This window comes from Chionomys nivalis, chromosome 14 (assembly GCF_950005125.1).
Source record: "Chionomys nivalis chromosome 14, mChiNiv1.1, whole genome shotgun sequence".
NCBI lineage: Eukaryota > Metazoa > Chordata > Mammalia > Rodentia > Cricetidae > Chionomys > Chionomys nivalis.
Window position 1 is genome coordinate 47,444,905 of NC_080099.1, and position 22,894 is coordinate 47,467,798.

At 44.1% G+C, this 22,894-nt stretch overlaps 1 protein-coding gene across 1 annotated transcript; it reads left to right on the forward strand.

Moving 5' to 3' along the window:
* The first annotated feature begins 1,031 nt into the window (after positions 1-1,031).
* On the forward strand, positions 1,032-22,632 carry Cdc25c (cell division cycle 25C). The gene is made up of 13 exons (XM_057788946.1): positions 1,032-1,232; positions 2,893-2,987; positions 4,690-4,735; positions 8,070-8,103; positions 8,348-8,437; positions 8,972-9,070; positions 9,980-10,129; positions 13,546-13,647; positions 17,821-17,883; positions 20,118-20,216; positions 20,730-20,863; positions 21,827-21,938; positions 22,174-22,632. The coding sequence occupies exons 1-13, from the start codon at positions 1,042-1,044 to the stop codon at positions 22,321-22,323; spliced, it is 1,365 nt and encodes a 454-aa protein (XP_057644929.1). The 5' UTR covers positions 1,032-1,041; the 3' UTR covers positions 22,324-22,632.
* The last annotated feature ends 262 nt before the right edge of the window (positions 22,633-22,894 follow it).

A 22,894-nucleotide genomic window follows, 5' to 3' on the forward strand; every position in this document is an offset into this window, starting at 1 on the left:
CCAGCCGAAAGCTAACAAAAGTCAAGAGAAACAACGCAAGAAAGTAACAAGAAGGAAATACTTCCAACTCAAAAACAGTTCCTCCAGACCATCATCACTAGTGGGGCTCTATTTAAATCTCCCGGGTTGCTGGGGTTGCGGGAACTGAGTACAAGAAGAGTGTGGCGATTGGCCAGAGGGAGAGCCAATGTGCATCTGGTTCTCTGTGTGCCGGAGAGATACGAGCCTAGCGATTGGTCAAAGGGCGGGGCCATCGTCTGAATGCTGATTGGCTGACGTTGCAGCCAGGCGGGTAGTGATAGGTTGTTGTGAGAGCGGAAGGTTTGAATGGACAGGCCTCTGACTGTTGGTCTTGTCCTTCTGCCAGTTCCGGAGAGAAGCTGCAAAGCTGGACCTCGAGTTACATAGATACAATTTTAAGCCGAAGAAACGCTTCTGTTCCTCAGATTCCTTGTCATCCTGTGGAGTCTTCGCTTTTTTCCAGTTCTGCAGGAGTTTCTCCAAATTTAAGTCCGCCTCTACTTAAGGTAAGCGGAGAGCTGTGTCCGTTCGGGAATCTCGGAAACCCGATTGTCCCTGCAGGATTCTTTCGGGACCAGAGGTCCCAAAAGCCTTATCGCATTAGTTAGATTCATTTTTTTCTGGTCAAGAGTGTGAAACTGGATGATTTGGATCAAGCCAATTTTCTCTGAGCAACTGCAGCGTGACATTCCAACTGCGTTAGACTCGATCATTTGGGGTTGCTCTTCCACCCGGGCTTAGGCTGGCTCTGTTTTTTTTTTTTTCTTTTTTTTGGTTTTTCGAGACAGGGTTTCTCTGTGGTTTTGGAGCCTGTCCTGGAACTAGCTCTTGTAGACCAGGCTGGTCTCGAACTCACAGAGATCCGCCTGCCTCTGCCTCCCAAGTGCTGGGATTAAAGGCGTGCGCCACCACCGCCCGGCTTAGGCTGGCTCTGGAAAGGGCGGAGAGGCTGAAAAAGTTGAACATCTGGAGTGTTCTTCTCTTAGGTAACCCCCCTCCCTTGGTGAAGACTTGGAAGTCATGTCTACAGGACCCTTTCTACCTGCAAGAGAAGAGGAACGTTCTGTTTCAACACCCAGTTTTAGGTCCAGTCAAAGGAAGATGTTACACCTACTTTTGGAGAGAAACGCTTCTTTTACCGCCCGTTCAGATTTCCCCGGATCTCCAGGAGACAAACTCCTTGATTTGCCAAACCTAAGCATTTTGTCTGGGTAAATTCATTTTTAAAAAAGACTTATTTTTTTAATGATGTATAGGAGTGTGTGTATGTGTGTGTGTGTTTCACATGTGGATATATGTTGGTGATTGTAGGGGTTTTCAGAGGTCAGAGACATTGTACCCCTGTACAGGTGGTTGCTCTGCTTGAAATGGGTGCTGGGATCCTAACTACAGTCTTCTGGAAGAATTTATTTATTTATTTATTTATTTATTTATTTATTTATTTATTTATTTATTTATTTTCGAGACAAGGTTTCTCTGTGTATTAACCCTAGCTGTCCTGTAACTAGCTCTTGTCCAGGCTGGCCTTGAACACACAGAGATCTGCCTGCCTCTGCCTCCCAAGTGCTGGGATTAAAGGCATGTGCCACCACTGCCCAGCTAGAACAGCAAACTCTTAACCAGAGCCATCACTCCAGCCAGTAAATTAATTTTTAGTTTTACACCTTATTTTTGATTTTATGAGCAGGTTTGTTTGCTGAATTATCCTGTTTCAAGTTTCGAGGTTTGAGTCTCAACCATGACCTTGAACATGTGACTCTTTTGAGTCTCGAGCTTTTTTTCTATATAACAAACAATAAAAAACATCTTTTTCTATCTGGAACTTGATGGAGTATGTTTGTGAAGACAGGATGACCACAGGTTCAAGGCCAGCCTGGGCTTACCTTGAATTTCAGGACAATTAGTGGGCTATGGAGTGAGACTCTATTGCAAATAAATAATAACAGAAAGAAAAAAATCATATCCTTTTTTAAAATTTTTTAATTTATTTATTATGTGTATGGCTACATATATGCTTACACCAGAAGAGAGCACCAGATCTCATTACAGATGGTTATGAGCCACCATGTGGTTTCTGGGAATTGAACCTGGAACCTCTGGAAGAGCAACCAGTGCCCTTAACCTCTAAGCAATCTCTCCAGCCCCATCATTTTCTGTCTTAACAGGAATAATTCTTTCCTGTCTTGTCAGAATCAATGTGCTGTCTAGGAAGAACTGTGAAAATTCTGTTTTGATGTTGTGTGTGTTGATCACTTTAATTGTATCAGTTTTTGTGCTGTACTTTGGGGTTCTGGTCTTTTCGTCTTTTCACCTCATTAGCAGACAAGATTTGAGGAGTAGCAGAGATTCCAGGGAGAAACTGAATTTGTGTTCAGGGTGAACAAGATAGAGAATGTGGGCTCTAGATCCTATTTTCTGGGCAGTGAGATGACTCCACATGTAAAGGCGCCTGGCACCAAGCCTGATGACCTCAGTTAGAGCCACTGTCTCCTCGAGTTGTCTTCTGACCTTCACACACAAGTATGTGCTCATACAAAAATAAAATGTAATAAAATTCTAAAAAAGAAAGAAAGAAAGAAAGAAAGAAAGGAATCCCTTTAGTTCTCATTAAATAAACCCCATCTCTGTATGTTGGTGAGAAGAGAATGAGGCTCACATTGTCACATTGTTGTCATAGAGAAACGTGAAACATGGGGGATTGTTTTTCTCAACCCAGTCTGAACTATTTAAAAATAGCAGCTAGATTGGTTTGGACACTGTTTAGACATTTGTGGTGGTAATTGAGAGAGATTTCATATGAAGACATAATCTCTACCTTTTTAGAATAGTACACCCTGATGGGAGTCTTGATAGAGTCTTATGTCTCAACAGAGGAACTCCAAAACGTTGCCTTGATCTTTCGAATCTTAGCAATGGAGAGCTGTCTGCTTCTCAGCTTACCGCTTCTGCTGACTTTGATGAAACCGGTAGGGGACAGTCTTCAAAGAGAAAATTAACTTTAAAATTTTTATCTTTATTTAACTTTTATGTGTATAAATGCTTTTCGCGTGCATGTATGATGTGTACCACATGCATGCCTGGTACCCTCAGAAGCCGGAAGAAGAGTTGTGAGTTGGATCCCCTGGAACTGGGATTTCTGACTGTGATGAGCTACTGTGTAGATGCTAGGAAATGAACCTGGGTCCTTTGGAAGAGCAGCAAGTGCTCTCAACTGCTAACATCGCTTGTGCTGGAGAGCTGGCTCAGCCTTTGAAGACTAAGGCTTGGCCTGGCAGTGGTGAACACCTTTAATCCCAGCATTCGGGAGGCAGAGGCAGGCGGATCTTTGTGAGTTTGAGGCCAGCCTGGTCTAAAAGAGCTAGTTTCGAAACCCTGTCTCGAAAAACAAACAAACAAACAAAAAAGGCTAAGGCTTATTATAACTTTTTCGAGAGAACACAAGGTAATAGCATAGAAATGGAAGATGGTGAAAATAGATAAAGAACCTATGTAAAACCAGGTATGTTAGCTTATGGAAACCCAAAACTTGAAGGTTGAGACCAGCCAGCGCTACCACATACCAAAGCCCTGAGAGAGAACATTTGCCTAAAAGTAGAAATTTTGAGGTTAGATAATTTTTAGTTGAATGATAAATGCAAAGAGAAAATAACAGTAATAGAAGTTGCTTTGCATTAGAAAAGTTTTTCAAGAAGTAATTTATTTTGTTGACTGATTAATGGTGTGGATGCAAGTGCAGTAAATTTTTTTTAATCCCAATTTAATCTCACTAGAAGCAAAGAAATTGGCATAAAAATACTTTGTTCTACAAGACCCTTTATTCAAGTCCTCAGTACCCTCCAAACTCAAAAGATGTACCTTGTCAACTAATTGGTGTGTGTGTGTGCGCGCGCGCATGCGTGTCTGTGTGTTTCTGGGTCTAAACCAAAAATTTTTGCTAGTAAACCATTCTAATGTTTGCTGTAATTTCAGATTTCCTGAATAGCCATTTCCTTTTCTGTTTGCTTTCTTGGGGAGGGGAGAAGGTGGAGGTTTGAGACTGTCTCATGTAGCTCAGGTTGGCCTCAAACTAACTTCGTAGCCATTGAACTTCTGATCTTCTTTACCTCCCAGGTTCTGGAATTGCAGGCATATTTGTGTTTATTCCTTCTGAAGCATATGATGTTTTGCCTGCACGTACAGTGAATGTGTGCCTGGAGCTGAGAAGGGTTGTGGAGCACTGTGTGGTGCTGAGAACCAAACCTGGGTCCTCTGCAAAAGCAGCACGTGCTCTTAACCTCTGGGCCATCTCTCTAGCCCAGTTAATGTTTTTTCCCAATTATTTATTATTAGTGCGTGTTTGTGTGTGGGGGTGGGGGTAACAGACTATGAGATAATGGATGTGTGCCACCATGTTTTCTTTCTTTTTTTTTTTTTTTTTTTCGAGACAGGGTTTCTCTGTAGCTTTGGAGCCTTTCCTGGAACTCCCTTTGTAGACCAGGCTGGCCTCGAATTTACAGAGATCTGCCTGCCTCTGCCTCCCGAGTGCTGGGATTAAAGGCGTGCGCCACCACCGCCCGGCTGCCACCATGTTTTCATACAGTGCTGAGGATTGAACTTTGTGCATGCTAAGCAAACACTCTACCAAGTAAGCTGCATGCCCAGCCCATTATTCTTCATAACTGATTGCAGGTTCCTTGGATTCCTCAGGACCTCAGGATGCACAGTTAACTGCAAAGTAAGTTCTGCTGTTGAAAATGTTCTGCACGCCCTCACTGCTCACAGGGAAGTCCTGTGTGGACTCTGCAGATGGCGAAGTTCTTCACTTGGGGTATCCGTGGGCTTGGAGGCCTAGATTCTGACTTGACAGCTCTTTAGTGTTCTGGTTCTAAATTGTGTTGTGAAATGCAGACCATTTTAAACCGGCACACACAGAAGCTTCTCTGCACATGTGAGGTGCTGTATTTCAGTGACTCGGGATGCAGGGTCAGGAACGAGATTGTCTGGATCCTGGTGGCTTACTACTTCAGCTGTGACCCACAGTTTCTTAATTCATTGGATCAAACTTTCTTTATTCATAAGATAACAGTAGCACTTTTTTTTTCTTTTGATTTTTTTTGTTTTTTTTTTTTTTGTTTTGTTTTGTTTTTTCGAGACAGGGTTTCTCTGTGGTTTTGGATCCTGTCCTGGAACTAGCTCTTGTAGACCAGGCTGGTCTCGAACTCACAGAGATCCGCCTGCCTCTGCCTCCCAAGTGCTGGGATTAAAGGCGTGCGCCACCACCGCCCGGCTTCTTTTGATTTTTCGAGACAGGAGTTCTATGTAGCTTTGGAGCCTGTCCTGGAACTCACTCTGTAGAACAGGCTGACCTCAAACTCACAAAGATCCATCCTCCTTTGCCTCCCGAGTGCTTGGATTAAAGGTGTGCGTCACCACTGCCTGGCAATAGTAGCACTTTTTAAAAACAGCTACTGAAAAGATTAATTAAAAAAGAGAAGGCTGGGCCACTTGAGACACTGTCTTAAACGAAACAAAACACCATCCAACCCAAACATTAAAAACAAATGCTAACCAGAGCCAGGTGATATGGTTTACATTTTAATTCCAAAACTCCAGTGGTCAAGGCAGGACAGTAAGGAATTTAAGGCCAGCCTTACCTATGTGACAAGTCTGAGGCTAGCCTGGGCTTTGTAAGACACTTTTTTTTTTTCTGTTTTTTTTTTTTGGTTTTTCGAGACAGGGTTTCTTTCTCTGTAGCTTTGGAGCCTGTTCTGGAACTCCCTTTGTAGACCAGGCTGGCCTCGAACTCACAGAGATCCGCCTGCCTCTGCCTCCCGAGTGCTGGGATTAAAGGCGTGCGCCACCACGCCCGGCTGTAAGACACTATTTTAGTACCATCTCCCATCTCTACTCCCTCCCTGCAGAAAGCAAACAAACACAGAAGAACGAAGCAAAACATATATAGCAAATACCAAGCATTTTATGTTTGTTGTTATAACTATGATGAACTATTCTCTTGGAGATCCTAAAATATTTAGCTAGGAGGTGTACACGGAATAAAAACTGACTTCGGCTAAACTCAAAACTTATTCTAGGCAGTGGTGGCGCACGCCTTTAACCCCAGCACTTGGGAGGCAGAGGCAGCAGATCTCTGAGTTCAAGGCCAGCCTGGTCTACAGAGCAAGTTCCAGGACAGCTAGGACTGTTACACAGAGAAACCTGAGTTTCTTTTTTTAATTTTTTATTTATTTATTTTATTAACTGGTCAGTTTTATTCCTAGAGGCACAGAAGGTGTGCGTGCACACCCCCCCCCCCCAGTAAGTGCTGTAAAGCATTCCCAGTGTGACTCTAGCGCTCCATGCTCTGGGACAATAAAAATAAGTGTTTATGCTGGCAGATTGTAAAATCCCTACTACTTCCTTTATTCCATCTTGTGCTTTTTGTTTTGTTTAATCTTTTTTTTTTTTTTTTAAATTGAGCTCTACATTTTTCTCTGCTCCTCTTTCTGGCTCTCTCCTCCTTTTCAACCCTCTCCCAAGGTCCCCATGCTCCCAATTTACTCAGGAGATCTTGTCTTTTTCTACTTCCCGTGTAGATGAGATCTATGTATGTCTCTCTTAGTGTCCTCATTGTTGTCTAGATTCTCTGGGATTGTGGTTTATAGGCTGGTTTTCTTTGCTTTATATTTAAAAACCACTTATGAGTGAGTACATGTGATAATTGTCTTTCTGGGTCTGGGTTACCTCACTCAAAATGATGTTTTCTAGTTCCATCTATTTGCCTGTAAATTTCAAGCTGTCATTATTTTTTCTGCTGTGTAGTACTCCATTGTATAAATGTATGGCATTTTCCTTATCCATTCTTCAGTTGAGGGGCATTTAGGTTGTTTTCAGGTTCTGGCTATGACAAACAAAGCTGCTATGAACATAGCTGAGCACATGTCCTTGTGGCACGATTGAGCATCCTTTGGATATATACCCAAAAGTGGTATTATTGGGTCTTGAGGAAGGTTGGAGAAACCCTATTTTAAAAAACTAAAACCAGCCGGGCGGTGGTGGCGCACGCCTTTAATCCCAGCACTTGGGAGGCAGAGGCAGGTGGATCTCTGTGAGTTCGAGGCCAGCCTGGTCTACAAGAGCTAGTTCCAGGACGGGCACCAAAGCTACAGAGAAACCCTGTCTCGAAAAACCAAAAAAAAAAAAAAAACTAAAACCATAACAAAAAATCAAAACTTATTCTAAATTGACTGTTTCAGTCTTCTTAGCTTCTCCTTAGATATTGTATAAGTAGATACTATGTAATCGCACTGGGGAAAGCTTTCTATGGCAGCTTTTATGAGTACATGTGAAAATTTTACTTGTATTCATGTTGTCTTTGAACTGATTTTTCTGTCTTTTCTTCTCCTCTTTTTTTTTTTTTCTTCTTCTTCAAGACAAGATTTCTCTGTGTAGTCCTGGCTGGTCCTGATACTCTGTAGATCAGGCTCCAGAGTGCTGGGATTAAAGACTTGTGACCACTACCTGGATTGATTTTGGTTTTTTCCTCTTTCAATATTTTTTTCTTGGAGGCTGGGTCTCATTGTTGTCCAGTACGACCTTGAACTCACAGTGATCCTCCCACTTCCCCTGACTGCTGGCTCCACAATGGTGGGCCACAGGCCTGGCTTTGGGTTGTTGTAAATAGCCCATGCTTGTTGACTAGGTGGGTTGTGGGAGGGAAGATCCAAACTCAGCTCTGAAGAGCCCCCTGTTGCCAGTGTGGGAACAGGAGTGGCAGGTGTTGTCTGGTGGTCGCCTGGCTCGCCCAAGGCCCCAAGGGGTACCTCCTAGCATCAGAACAGACTTTCTTGTGCACATGTTTATCTCATCCAGGTCAAGTATGCTGGTGAACTGAGGGCCTTTTCCCCAGGACGCCACTGAGTCTTGATATTTAATACCCTGCACATTGTTGGAAGAGACAAACACTATGACTCCTTGAATAGAAGGAAAAGCCAGGTGCCCCTAACCAACGAAGACCCGAACTGTGTTTGGGGATTACCTGACTAGAGGTCTGTTTTTGTTTTAATCTTCAGGAATCATCACCAGGACCTTATGAAAGGCATCCCAGTAGGTAGACCGGCCTGCCCACCCACCTTCCTACCTCCGCCCCTTCCTTTGAATAGGAGTCTCACTATGCTTGGCTAGCTGGGCTGGAGTTGAGCGCTGACACTTCAGGCATGCATCACCATGCCCAGCCTAGATTCTCCTTTGGTTTGACTGTGGCTTTATTTCTCTGGTGGGAAGCAGAGGGGTCCCAGCTGGTGGTGTGGCTTACGGAGATTGGCTATTTTCAGTACACAGTGTCTTTTAGGTGCAGCTTCTGTGTAGTACTCCAAATGCTTTGGACCATGGCCACAGAAAAAAAGATGCAATGCATGGCCTATCTGCAAATAAAGAAAATGTGAGTATTTAGTGGAAACCTTGCTATATTAATTTTGTTCCTTTAAATGAACAACTGCTTGATGTCATGAAATCTAGACTCAATATGCTAGACAAGCAAATTCCATCACTGTACAACAACAACAACAACAAAACTCTTGTTTTTCTACCTAATGTTTAACCTTAGGACAAAAATCTAGCTCTATAGCAAGTTATCAGTTATCTTCAGTTCATCAGTTTAAGTATACAAATTGCCATTACTATCATGTAAATGATTGTTTTGAAATGTCATGTTATGTTTGTAGGTGTAGGCACACGTAGTACGCACCTATATGCAAATATACCTTCCCAAGCAAACTTTCTTCTCTATTCTTTTGCTTATGATGACAAAATTTATATTCTCCAAAGCAAATCTGAGTGTCAGACATGAAGTTCAAAATATTATATATCTTCAGATACACATTTAATGTTTGTGTGTATGTGTTTATGAGATGTGATTCTTTTGGCAGACATTACTACTTCTCTTCCCCCAGCCAATGCAGTTTTTCTTATGCAGATAAACACCAATCTGAAGACACTGGAGTGGGAGGCACCTAGGACCCCGAGGTTTCGAAACCCGCCTGGAGAACCTCCGGCTCCTCCCCTTCCTGTGCTGGTGAGTTGTTGGGTATGTTGATGACTGGACCAGAGAGTAAGCTGTGGACTTCTGGCCTGTTGACTTTTCCTGAGCTGCTTTAGGTGATAAAAGGGTGAGGGAGTAAATCCAATCTCTGTCTTTTTAGGTGTTTAAACTATGGAGTGAGAATTTTTCATAGGCCTTTGGTTCCCTCTTCTCTTCCTTTCTTTTGGGGTTTTTGAAACAAGGTCTCACTCTGTAGTTCAAGCTAGCCTGGAAGTCGCTGTGCAGTCCAGGCTGTCCTAACCACAACAATCCTGCTATCTCAGTCTAAGTGCTAGGACAACAACCTGCGCCACGATGCATGTTGCCTAGTTTCTTTATTCCTCTTTGAAGTGAGGTTCCACTGCTCAGGCTAGCCTTAAATGCCTGTTCTCAAGTTATCCTCCTCTTTGGTCTTTTGAGTCCTGATGTTATAGGTTTCTGCCCCTACAGGTCGCTTCTAAGAGTTGTGTACTTTTAATTCTTACATTTATATTGTTAGTATATTTTGAGTCAGTCTTTGTACATGATACAAGTGTTCTGGTTTTGTTTTGTTTTTCCGGTTTTTCAAGACAGGGTCTCTCTGTAGCTTTGAAACTAACTCTTGTAGACCAGGCTGTCCTTGAACTCACAGAGATCTGCCTGCCTCTGACTCCCAAGCGCTGGAATTAAAGGTGTGCGCCACCCCCACCCCCACTGATACAAGTGTTCTGAATAAAGTCAGGTTTTCTTGTTTGTTATTTTTCATTTTTTGCTCTTTCATTGAGACAGGATTTGAGTATGTAGCTCAGGCTTGCCTTGGTCTCCTCTTCCTTTTGTACCAGCCTCTTGATTAAGTGGGATCATAGACACATGCTTTCACACTCAGCCCTAACTAGGTTTTAATCTTGTCAATATACTTGACAGGAAAATAGAATCTTGGTGGAAAATGAAATGAGGTATCTGGGCAGTCCCATTACTACAGTCCCAAAACTGAGTCAAAATCTAAAGCTAGAAGACCAAGAAGGAATTTCCGAGGAGCCAATGGAGTTTTCCCTGGAAGAGCAAGGAACCAAGGTGTGGTGTTCTGTTATTTTTACTTTTTCATCCTTTCTTTTCCATTTCATTTTTTATGTGCATGTGTCTGTATGCTTGTGTGTATGTGCGTGCCATATGTGTGGTGGTCAGGGGACACCTTGTGAAAATTAGTTCTCTCTTATCATGAGGGTCCAGGCATCAATCTCAGATCAGCAGGCTTCACGAACTGAGTCATCTCAGTGGCCCCTGGTTTCTGCTATTGTTATTGTTTTTTTGTTTCTCTGTTTTTGGTTGTTTTTTTGTTTGTTTGTTTGTTTGTTTTTTGATTTCTCGAGACAGGGTTTCTCTGTGGTTTTGGAGCCTATCCTGGAACTAGCTCTTGTAGACCAGGCTGGTCTTGAACTCACAAAGATCCGCCTGCCTCTGCCTCCCAAGTGCTGGGATTAAAGGCGTGCGCCACCACCGCCCGGCTTGTTTTTTTTTCTTTTAGTTTTTTGAGACAAGGCTGCCCTGGAACACACTCTGTAGACCAGACTTGCCTTGAACTCACAGAGCGATCTGCCTGCCTCTGCCTCCCGACTGCTGGGATTAAAGGCTTGTGCCACCACCGCCCTGCTGTCTTTGTTTTTTAAAAGCAGGGTCTCAGGATGTAGTCTGGGTTGCTGACATTGCTGTTAGGAGCAGCTTTGACGGGCATATTCCTGTCTTAACCTCCGGGATACTAAGACTACAGGTGTGCAGTCTTGTGCTGTCTTTCCAGATTGTCCATTTCAGTTTGTTTGTTTGTTTGAGACAGGGTCTAACTTTGAGGCCCAGGCTGTCCTAGAAGTTACTTGTATCCAAAACTGGTCTGAAATTCACTGTATAGCCCGGGTTGTCTTGGAACTCCTTAATCCTCCTGCCTCAGTCTCCCAAGTGCTGGAATTACAGATATGCGCTTCTACATTTGTTCCTAAGTAAACAATAGTCTATACCTATTGTACCAGGGCTGTGAAAACAAAACAAGAAGCCAGGATCTTAGTCATGATACATGCCTATAATTTCACTGCTTGGTAAATAGAAGCAGGAAGGTTGTAACTGAAAAGCCAGCCTTGATTACATAGTGAGGCCTGGTCTCAAAGGGTTAGTGGACTGGAGAGATGGCTCAGCAGTTAAGAGCCCTGGATGAGAAATTTTAGTCAGTAATTTGAGTCATCAGCAGAAGTGATGGCTGGAATAACCAGGCAGGATCTTTCAAGTGTTTTACGGTGTACTTCCCACACCACTAGGACAATCACTGACTAGTTCTTTTCTTTTTTTAATATTTATTTATTATGTATACAATATTCTGTCTGTGTGTATGTCTGCAGGCCAGAAGAGGGCACCAGACCTCATTACAGATGGTTGTGAGCCACCATGTGGTTGCCGGGAATTGAACTCAGGACCTTTGGAAAAGCAGGCAATGCTCTTAACCACTGAGCCATCTCTCCAGCCCTAGGCGATAATTTGAAACTGCTTGTGCCTTGTAGGTGTGTGTTGACATTTCAGAGATAGTTTCAGAGGTGTTTAGCACTTCTGAATCAGCTTCATTGATTTGAAACTAATGTGGGCAAAGATGTTTAAAATCCACTCCCTTAAATGGAGTAACTGTCTAGAGGGATAAGCTGACTAATGGAAGTGGATGGACACAAAAGGGCAGGATGGGGGGTGTGGAAATAGTGCACTCGACGTACAATGCACCCTTGTACTGAAACTTTACAAAGTTAAAGATAAATGATTTGCCAGGCTTGGTGGCTCATTCTTATAATTCTAGCACTTGGTGCACTGAGACAGGAAAGTTTCCTCAAGCTCGAAGTTGGCCAGGGTAGCAGAGGGATACCCCGTTTCCACAAGCTAAGTGTAGTGAGTTCACAAGGCAGATGTGGTCCATGGGTTTCAGTTCCTGATCTCTTACTAGTGTTAGGCCATCTGCCATCTACTGCAAGGCAAGCCTCAGTTTTCCCTTATAAATGGGAGAGCAGGGCTGGGCAGAAGGCTCAGCTTACAAAGTCCCAGAACCCACATAAATGCTGGGTGGTTCCACCTGCAATCCAGCTCTAGGAAGGGGAAGACAGCAGACGGAGCCTGGGGTCAGCAAGCTAGTAGAGCAGCCTCACCAGCCAGCTCTCTGTTCAGTTGACACACTGCCTCTGTGGATGAGGAGGAAGAGATTGAGGAAGACTACTGGCGTCCACCTAGCGCCTCCACACGCATTCACAGACACATGCGCACATGCACGTGGGTTACACGAATACATATGTCAAATGGAGGACGTAATAACTTCCACAGAATTCCTGTCCATATGATAAAGTGTTAAGAGCAATTTATATAATTCCAACACTCAGGAAGCTGAGGCAAGAGAAATCCAAGTTCAAGGCCAGCCTGTCTCAATCTCTGCTTCTCCCTAAAATAAAGCATGTGTGTTCTTATCTCACACATCTGTGTGTGTGTGTGTGTGTGTGTGTGTGTGTGTAAACACAGGGTAGCAATGTTTAATGGAAGAAAGACCCATCTGCTTCTGCTTCCCAGTTGCTGGAATTAAAGGCATGCACCACCGCTGCCTGGCTAGAGAAGACTGTGTAGCTCGTTCTCGCTTCCACATTTATATGGGTTCTGGGAATTGAACTCAGGCTGCCATGCGCCAGCAAGTACCTGACTTACTGCGCCATCTTGCCAGCCCTGTTCTTTACATCTTTTAAAAAAAATTATTGATTTTTATTGAGCTCTACATTTTTCTCTGCTCCTCTTTCTGGCTCTCCCCTCCCCTTCAACCTTCTCCCAAGGTCCTCATGCTCCCAATTTACTCCGAAGATCTTGTCTTTTTCTACTTCCCATGTAGATTAGATCTATGTATGTCTCTCTTAGTGTCCTCATTGATGTCTAGGTTCTCTGGGATTGTGGGTTGTAGGCTGATTTTCTTTGCTTTATGTTTAAAAACCACTTATGAGTGAGTACATGTGATAATTGTCTTTCTGGCTTTGGGTTACCTCACTCAAAATGATGTTTTCTAGCTCCATCCATTTTCCTGCAAAATTCAAGCTGTCGTTATTTTTTTTTCTGCTGTGTAGTACTCCACTGTGTAAATGTATCACTTTTTTTTTTTTTTTTTTTATCCATTCTTCGGTTGAGGGGCATTTAGGTTGTTTCCAGGTTCTGGCTATGACAAACAAAGCTTCTATGAACATAGTTGAGCACATGTCCTTGTGGCACGATTGAGCATCCTTTGGATATATACCCAAAAGTAGTATTACTGAGTCTTGAGGAAGGTTGTTTCCTAATTTTCTGAGAAATCGCCACACTGACTTCCAAAGGGGCTGTACTAGCTTGCACTCCCTTTACCCCACAACCTCTCCAGCATAAGTTGTCATCAGTGTTTTTGATTGTTCTTTAAATCTTTAACATGAGAATTGGGGTAAGTGAGAGTTTTGTCATTTCAGAGCTTAAGTCTAAAGAAGATGGCCCCTCTCTGTGACATCAATGCCATTCAGATGGAGGAGGAAGAGTTTGAACAAGGGTATCTGATTGGTGATTTCTCCAAGGTGAGTTTGTACTATACGCGCGTGCATGTGTGTATGTGTGTGTGTGTGTGTATGTGCGCGCGCGCACATGCACGCGAGCTCACAGAGATCTACCTGCCTCTGTCTCCTGAGTGCTGGGATCAAAAGTGTGTGCCATCACCACCAGGCTGAATCGTCTGGATTTTAATCTCTGTTTGCAGAGGATGCTAGAAATAACACTAAATGTGCTTTGTTGACCTAAAGGTATATATACCTCAACCCTAAGTCTATCTACTAAGAAGGAATTTCTTGTTTATCTAAGAAAAATCCAGAACACTGGTATGTATATGAAACTTTGTATCCTTTATTCTTGTTAGAAATATCTTTTTGAGAGCTGGCAAGATGGCTCAGCAGGCAAAAAGTACCCTGGAGCTTGTGGTGGAAGAAAAGAACCAATTCTGGAAAGTTGTTCTCTGACTTTGACACATGCATGGTGGCGCATGAGTACCCAGTCACCCTCACACACATTTTAAAGGCATTTATTGATTATGTATACAGTGTTCTGCCTGCATATGTGCCAACATGTCAGAAGAGGGCACCAGATCTCATTGTAGATGGTTGTGAGCCACCATGTGGTTGCTGGGAATTGAACTCAGGACCTCTGGAAGAGGAGCCAATGCTTTTACCCTTTGAGCCATCTCTCCAGCCCTCACACACAATTTTTAGGATGTTTAAAAATCTTTTAAGCTGCGTGTAATGGCTCATACCTATAGTCTCCGCACTCAGGAGACAGGAGCAGGAGGATTGCTGCAAGTTTCAGATCAGCTTAAACTCTACAGTGAGTTCTAGGCAAACCAGACTATCCATGAGACCTTGTCTCCAAAAGCAGTTTGTGTGTGTGTGTGTGTGTGTGTATGTGTGTGTGCAAATAAGTAAAATGATATTAATACCTGGTTGATATAAAAAAGTAGAAAAATTCATTCCAAACCTTTTTAACCAGGAAGATTTTTTTTTTTTTTTTTTTTTTGGTTTTTGAGACAGGGTTTCTCTGTGGTTTTGGAGCCTGTCCTGGAACTAGCTCTGTAGACCAGGCTGGTCTCGAACTCACAGAGATCCGCCTACCTCTGCCTCCCGAGTGCTGGGATTAAAGGCGTGCGCCACCACCGCCCGGCTGAAGATTTTTTTGTGTGTGTGATTTTTCGAGACAGGGTTTCTCCATAGCTTTTGGTTCCTGTCCTGGAACTCGCTCTTCTAGACCAGGGTGGCCTCGAATTTAAAGGCGTGCGCCACCACCGCCCGGCTTTTTTTTTTTTTAGGAAGATTATTTTTTGTGTGTATTTTCTTTTTTTTTGATTTTTCGAGACAGGGTTTCTCCATAGTTTTTTTTTGGATCCTGTCCTGGAACTAGCTCTTGTAGACCAGGCTGGCCTCGAACTCACAGAGATCCGCCTGCCTCTGCCTCCCGAGTGCTGGGATTAAAGGCATGCGCCACCACCGCCCGGCTTTTTGTGTGTATTTCTACAGACTTTTTCTACACAAACACACACAGACAAGTATTTTTATCCCCCAGCCCTCAATAACAACAAAAATAACTGTTATGCTCTTTTGAGTCTGTTGAGGTTTTGTGTGCTTCTCTGTTGTTTTATGTCATCTCGTGGGCTCCTCGGAATAAGAGCACAGCTCAGTGGTAGAGAGAGTGCTTGCCTGCTGTGCCCAGGTTCTGGACTGGATCCTCAAATTGCCATCTTTTCTGAGGAAGGGTAGTGAGATTCTGTCCCCAAACCACAGCCGAAGCTTTTCAGTGGGAGCTGGAGATGTAACAGTGATAGAATGTGTGCTTAGATGTCCAAGGCCCTGGGTTCAGACCTCAGACAGATAATCTTCCCAGCAGCAAACAGTTCTGTTTCATCATTTATCTTTGCTTTTACAATGTTTTTATTGTGAACGCCTTTAAGTTTTTCGAGTGAGTGTGCGTGTGCATGAGAATGTGTAGTGTTCGAGTCATATACTAGAGGACAACTTACGGGGGAGCTGCTTCCACTATGTGGATCCTGGGGTTGAACTCAGGTTTTCAAGCTTAGTGGCAAATGCCTTTACCCACTGGCCTGTGTCTCTGGTCCTGTTTTTGTTTTTGAGACAGCCTGTTTTTTTGCCAGGCTTATGCACAGCCACTTGGCTTATGTTTTCGTTTTTTAAGATATCTCATAGCCAGGAGGTGGTGGCACACACCTCTAATCCCAGCATTTGGGAGGCAGAAGCAGGCCTCTCTGTGAGTTTGAGGCCAGCCTGCACTACAGAGTGAGTTCTGGGATGGCCAGGGCTGTTACACGGAGAAACTGTCTCAAAAAAAGATAGCATCTCATAGCTCAGGATCCTTCTGCTTCAATCTCCCAAATGCTAGGATTACAGATGTATACCAATACTTGAACATTTAATCTTTTGATTTTGGGTGTGTGGGGGATGCTGTATGTCCTTAGTGTATGCGTCCATGTGAAGCCATAGGTCAACCTTGAGTGGTCTTCCTCAGGAGCTGTCACCATGCGTTTTTGAGGCAGGGTCTCTCACTGGAACCTAGGGCTTAAAGATGAGTCTAGACTGACTGGCCAACAAGCCCCAAGGATCCTTGTGCCTCTGCTACCCCAGCTCTGGGATTACAAATGCATACTATCCCACTAGCTTTGCTTGTGGGTGCTAGGGGTCAATGCGGGTCCTCATAGTTGAATTTTCCCACCTGACCTATCTCCCCAACACCCCCATTTTATTGTTAACAACAACAACAGAATTGTTTATTTTTATTATTTTGTTTGTACGTGTTTTGCCTGAATATCAGTACGGGCCAGTGACCCATAATGTGGGTGCTGAGAAATGAACCTTGGTCCTCTGCAAGAGCACCAAGTACTCTTTTTTTTTTTTTTTTTTTTTTTTTGTTTTTCGAGACAGGGTTTCTCTGTAGCTTTGGAGCCTGTCCTGGAACTCCCTTTGTAGACCAGGCTGGCCTCGAACTCATAGAGATCCGCCTGCCTCTGCCTCCAGAGTGCTGGGATTAAAGGCGTGCGCCACCACCGCCCGGCTGCAAGTACTCTTAACTACTAAGCATGTCTCCAGCTCCACATTTTATCATTTAAAAAAAAATTGGCTAAATAGTGCACACCTTTAGGTAGCCAGATCTCTGTGAATTCAAGGTCAGTCTGGTCTACATAGTAATTTCCAGTACTGTCAGAGTTACTTAGTGAAAATCAAAAAACAACAACAAATTTTTGTTTGTTTCTAGACAGGGTTTCTCTGTAGTTTTGGAGCCTATCCTGGATCTAGCTCTTGTAGACCAGGCTGGCCTCGAACTCACAGAGATCCACCTGCCTCTGCCTCCAGAGTGCTGGAATTAAAGGTGTGTGCTACCACTGCCCAGCCAAAAGTGTTTTTTTTTTTTTTTTTTAAAAAAAAAAAAAAGTTATTTTGTATACAGTTTTGCTTGCATGCCAGAAGAGACCACCAGATCTCATTATATGGTTGTGAATTACCATGTGGTTGCTGGGAATTGAACTCAAGGCTTCTGGAAGAGCAGCCAGTACTCTTAACTGCTGAGCCAGCCCCAACAAAATGTTTTTATTTTATGTATATGGGTTGTGTGCCTGTCTATGCATCACATGTGTGCAATGTTGTCAGAGGCCGAAAGAGGACATCAGAGCTATTGATACTACAGCTAGAGACAACTGTGAGCCACCACGTGGGTGCTGGCAGTCTGAACCTGGGTCCTCGGGAAAGCAGCCAGCCATCCCCCAGACCTGTATTTCATCATTTTCAATATCTGTTCATTAGTTAATTCTTTGGCTACTCGTGATTTCTCTATAAATCCTTTCTGTGGGACATTTGGGTTTATAATTTTCCTTGTGAGTAAAATGGGCATATTTGTGGAAACCAAAGTTCTGTGTACATCCTTGAAAAGTTCCTAGGGATCGGTTATTAGAAACAGAATTGCTGTTTTGTTTTTTAATATCACTTGAAAGCCAGATTTGGTGTTGCACACCTTTAATCCTAGAACTCTGGAGGCAGAGGCAGGAGGATCTCTGAGTTAAGGCCAGCCTGGTCTATAAAGTGAGTTCCAGTATAGATGTATACAGAGAAACCCTGTCTCACTTAGAAAGGACACTGTGGGAGTCTTGGATCTGACTTGGGCTGGAAATCCCTGCTGTAATTTCAGTTCTTGGGTCTTTCTAGGTGTGTGTGCTGCCGACAGTGTCAGGAAAACACCGAGATCTGAAGTACGTCACCCCGGACACAGTAAGAAAATTTCTGCAGATGATACCTGGGCGATCATATTGTTAGTCATCTGGCCTGTGCGCCCCTAAAGCCCACCTCTGTCTGTGTTGCCGTCACTCTGTCCACTCTCATGGGCTTCTTATTCCACTGAGGCTGTATTAGAAGGACTTCTTTGTATCCATTTTCTATCTTTTTATCAATCTGTCCATCTATTTTAGACATAAGGTTTCCCTCTGTAGACCAGGCTGTCCTGTAGCTCACAGAGATCTGCCTGTCTCTTTCTCTGCCTCTGGAGTGTTGGGATTAAAGGTGTGTGCACCATGCCCAGCTCCATTTTCTGTCTTTTTTTTTTTTTTTTTTGGTTTTTCGAGACAGGGTTTCTCTGTGGTTTTGGAGCCTGTCCTGGAACTAGCTCTTGTAGACCAGGCTGGTCTCGAACTCACAGAGATCCGCCTGCCTCTGCCTCCCGAGTGCTGGGATTAAAGGCGTGCGCCACCACCGCCCGGCCTTTTAAAATTTTTGAATTAAATAAACGATATATTATTATAAATAAGGGAGAGAAGGGAAGGAAGACATAAAAAGAAAAAAATTAACTTAGTTGGGGTTCAAAGTAGCCATGAACCCTTATTTATATGTTAACAATCTCTCTCTTTCTCACAAACAGTAGCAACAACAACAAAACACACACATACACACAAACAACAGCAGCAGAACCACACACACACACACACACGATGACTCTGAAAAAGTCTCCTTTATCCCGGACTGTTTGTGAATGCACTGTGTAGTTGAGGATGAGTAATGACCTTGCATTTCTGAGCCTTCTACATCTACTTCCTGAGTGCTGAGAGTCTCAGCGGGTGCCATCATGCCCTGTACAGTCCGTGCTCGCAGAGTTGTGTGGTTGTGTGTGCACTGTTCCAACTCAGTTTCTCCAGCTCCCCACTCTCACTCTTTTTTTGGTTTGTTTGTTTTGTTTTATTTTGTTTTGTTTTTGTTTTTCGAGACAGGGTTTCTCTGTAGCTTTGGAGCCTGTCCTGGAACTAGCTCTTGTAGACCAGGCTGGCCTCGAACTCCCAGAGATCCGCCTGCCTCTGCTGCCCGAGTGCTGGGATTAAAGGCGTGCGCCACCACCGCCCGGCTTGCTTCTTTCTTCTGAGTACTGGGATTAATTTAGTTTATAACAAAAAATGGAGTAATAATTAACTTACACTTTTGCTTGGTGAGATTATTGTAAGTATTTGAGGCCAGCAATGGCTACATGGTAAGACCTTGTCTCAAAAAAAAAAAAAAACCAGTCATGTCACATCTTTAATCCCAGCACCTGGGAGCAGAGGCAGGTACATCTCTGAGTTTGAGGCCAGCCTGGTTTATAGAGAGATTCAGGACAGCCAGGGGTATACAGAGAAACCCTGCCTTTAAAAAGAAAACAAAGAAAAAGATGCTCTGTATTACTTTAATAACTATATAATCTGTTATACCAGAATATATAGTTTATTTAACTAAACCTTTCTTATTGAATATTAATAGTTGTTTCTAATATTTCAGTGTCCTAAAACAATGCTAAGATGAATATCAATTTGTGTACTTTTACTTAAAGTGTTAGAAGAAACTGGGGGTAGTGGGTACATGCTTTTAATCCCAGCAGTTAGGAGGCAGGGCCAGGAGGGTCAAGAGTTCAGAGTCATCCTCAGGTATAGTGAGTTTGAGGACAGCCTGGGCAACATAAGACTTTATCTCTTCCAAACAAAGACTATAAATAGGAGGTATAATTTCATGTATTTTTATATGTATTTATAAAGTTTCTTTGTAGAAAGGCTGAACCTAATTTATTCTTCTAGAAGTAATTTTAAGTTTTCTCCTTTAAATACAAATCCTTACCTGTATGTTTTCTGAAAGACTTGGTGAATAGGGAACTATTTCCCATGTCTTCTTATAAAATTGGGTTCTCTAGCTACTACCTCTGCTACTGCTGTCCTCCTCGGATGTCTCCTGAGAGGCTGCTGGTGACCATGCTTGTCTCTAGATGGATAGGGAACCTCAACATCAGCCACATGGGGCCTCTGCACAGGCATCTCCACTTCATGCTCATATGTGGGACTGGGCTTAACCATTGCCATGTTGCAGATGCAGGCTACCTCTGGAGGTTGTGCATGCAGCATGGCCCTGGGTGACGAATGGGAATATACAAAAAGGCACTGTGGCCCCTCTCTGAGTGACAGCGGACAGGATGTTCAGTCTCCTTTTCCCTGCAGGTGGCTGACTTACTGTCTGGAAAGTTCCAGGATCTGGTTGAGAAGTTTTATATCATTGATTGCCGCTATCCGTATGAGTACCTGGGAGGACACATCCTGGTGAGGTGACACTGGGAACATTAGCAAGGGAGAGGCTGGGGATTTGGGTTTATTGAGAAGAGTGTATGGGCAAAGGGTCCTGTGAAATCTAGCACCAGGACGGAGATTGTCCGTTTGGATCACATCGGAGGGAATCTTCATTTCTGTGTTAAGTCTGTGCCTTGAGCAATCCCTTTCCCTCCTGGATAATCTCCCTCTTTCCTGTGGGAGCCCCGAAGTAAAACAGTCGGAGAACCAGGAACACTTTGCAAACATTTAATGTTCACACACAGTTCTCAGAGTTTAACTTGTACTCCAGTGGTTCAGTTCTGTGAACAGGCGTGGAGCAGCCACAAATCAAACTCTTTGCCAAGCCCTAGGGTAGATACAAAGATAGGCTTAGCCTCTTGCCCTGGAATTCCTTCTTGCCTAGTCTTTCTGGCCTAAATATCCCAGAATAGTATCCCAGGCATACCTGAGTATTGACTGGACACAAGCCCTTGAGGGAGTTCTTGCTAATATCCTTTTCTACAGGGAGCCTTAAACCTGTACAGTCAGAAGGAACTGCATGAGTTCTTTCTGAAGAAACCTATTGTCCCTCTGGATGGGCAGAAAAGAATCATCATTGTGTTCCTCTGTGAATTCTCCTCAGAGCGAGGCCCCCGAATGTGAGTGTCTAAGGTTGGTGATGGAAATGGATCTTGAATGAGACTTGTCAGACCAAGTTTAGACAGATTAACCCGAATGAGTGCCTTCCAATACAGTTAGATGGTATAGAACTTTGAGATACGGGTCTTGGCTAGAACACACAGGCCATGGGGACGGGCCTTGGGGGTTGTGGTCCAGCCCTACTTCCTGTCCCATACCTGCTTCCCGATCCACCAAGATGTGAACAAGCTGGGCAATAACCTCCCACTGCCAGCAGTGAGGCTGCAAGGCTCCACGCCTTAGGGTGATTGAAGGGAAGTGTTCCCAGATTTTGAGCACTAAAGGGAAGAACTGGGCACTGGAGATGTAATTCAGCTGGCAGAGTGCTTGTCTAGAATGCTTGTCCTTGGGTTTGATTCCCAACATTGCATAAAACTGGTCATGACTGTACACACCTAGAATCCCACCCAGAAAGGTAGGAGTCACACAACCAGGAAGAACAGAAGTTTAAGGTCATTCTGGGTTCTAGATCAGCCTGGGCTAGAGAGCCTGTCTCAAAAAAAGAGCCAGACATAGTGGCGCATGCCTATAATCCCAGTACTTTGGAAGCAGAGGCTGGCAGACCTCTTTGAGTTTGAGGCCAGGTTGTGTTACATGGTGAGACCCTGTCTCCAAAACAAAACACAAACAAACAAAAATCCATGTAAAGACACACACACACACACACAAAGAGGTTTGGGGATGAAGCTTCAATGGAGGAAATGGAAGAGATGTTATTTGGACCTTAGTTAGCAAACGTGAAAGGTTGTGTGTATTTGGCTGGGGATTAACCCTGTCTTCTAGACAGTACTTTACCCCTGAACTACATTCCTAGCCACAAAGGTTCTTTAGGGAAGTTAGTCATGGTCTGCCCCACCCCCCACTGAAGGGGCTCCTGACTTTTTGCTTCCTTCACCCAATTCATCTCTGGATTTTCTCTAAAGGTGCCGTTCTCTGAGAGAAAAAGACAGAGCTCTGAACCAGTACCCAGCATTATACTACCCAGAGCTGTATATCCTCAAAGGGGGCTACAGAGACTTCTTTCCTGAATATATGGTAAAGGGACATGAAAGAGCCCAGACATGGCAGGGTGTGGGGGTGAGGTGAGGTGGGTGGGTGGTGGGGGTGTGGCTCAGACTCGGAAGAGCCAGTGTTAGCCTGCAACCTCCAAGTCTGTAAACATCCTGAGAGGAAACTCCTATAGCTCAGCCACTGGGAGCAGCACCTCTTGTCCTTCATGGGCAGAGCTCAGGAGCCTAAGGAGTCCTTGTCCTTGTCCCCTACCTTTCAGGAGCTGTGTGAACCACAGAGCTACTGTCCTATGCACCACCAGGACCACCAGGCTGAGCTGCTCAGATGGCGAAGCCAGAGCAAAGCGCAGGAAGGGGAGCGGCAGCTTTGGGAGCAGATTGCCGTCCTGGTGAAGGATGTGAGGCCATGATAGTGGGGATGACAGTGGCCGTGAAGTCACCGGAAGACAATGGAGATGCCGAACAGAAATAGTCATCTATGCCACTAACCCTATGATTGTTAAGCTGCAAACATTGGGGATAGTCAGGCACGGTGCAACACCTTTAGTCCCTGCACTCAGGAGGTAGAGGCAGGAGGATCTCTGTGAGTTTGAGGCCAACCAGGGCTACACATGACCCTGTCTCAAAAACAAACAAATAAAAAGCAAACAAAGCAAAACCCATCAGACAAAAGCCTCCAGATGTCTACAAGCCAACAGGCTGTCATTCTGATGGACTGCTAGGCCTGAGAACCCGCTTGGTGTCAGTGAGCTGCTGCCTGGGGGCTGAATGGTGAGCAGAGGTGTTCACCCTGCTTCAGGGAGTTCATAGAGCTCTCTGCTCAGTTTCCCACGTCTTACCAGAAGCCAGACAGCTGGTTCTCTGACCAGGCCTGGCTGTCTGACATCCTGCCTCTTCTCTTTCTTTATATTTTCTTCCATTGCTCCCCATCCTCTTTACTGAATGGGAAAGCAAACATAAGAGATGTGTGATTTTGAACCC

Coding starts and splice junctions, on each gene's coding strand:
- Cdc25c (XM_057788946.1), top strand. CDS start 1,042: ATGTCTACAGGACCCTTTCTACCTGCAAGAGAAGAGGAACGTTCTGTT. Junction 8,104..8,347: donor ACCTTATGAAAGGCATCCCA/GTAGGTAGACCG, acceptor AGTGTCTTTTAG/GTGCAGCTTCTGTGTAGTAC. Junction 20,217..20,729: donor ACCTGGGAGGACACATCCTG/GTGAGGTGACAC, acceptor CCTTTTCTACAG/GGAGCCTTAAACCTGTACAG.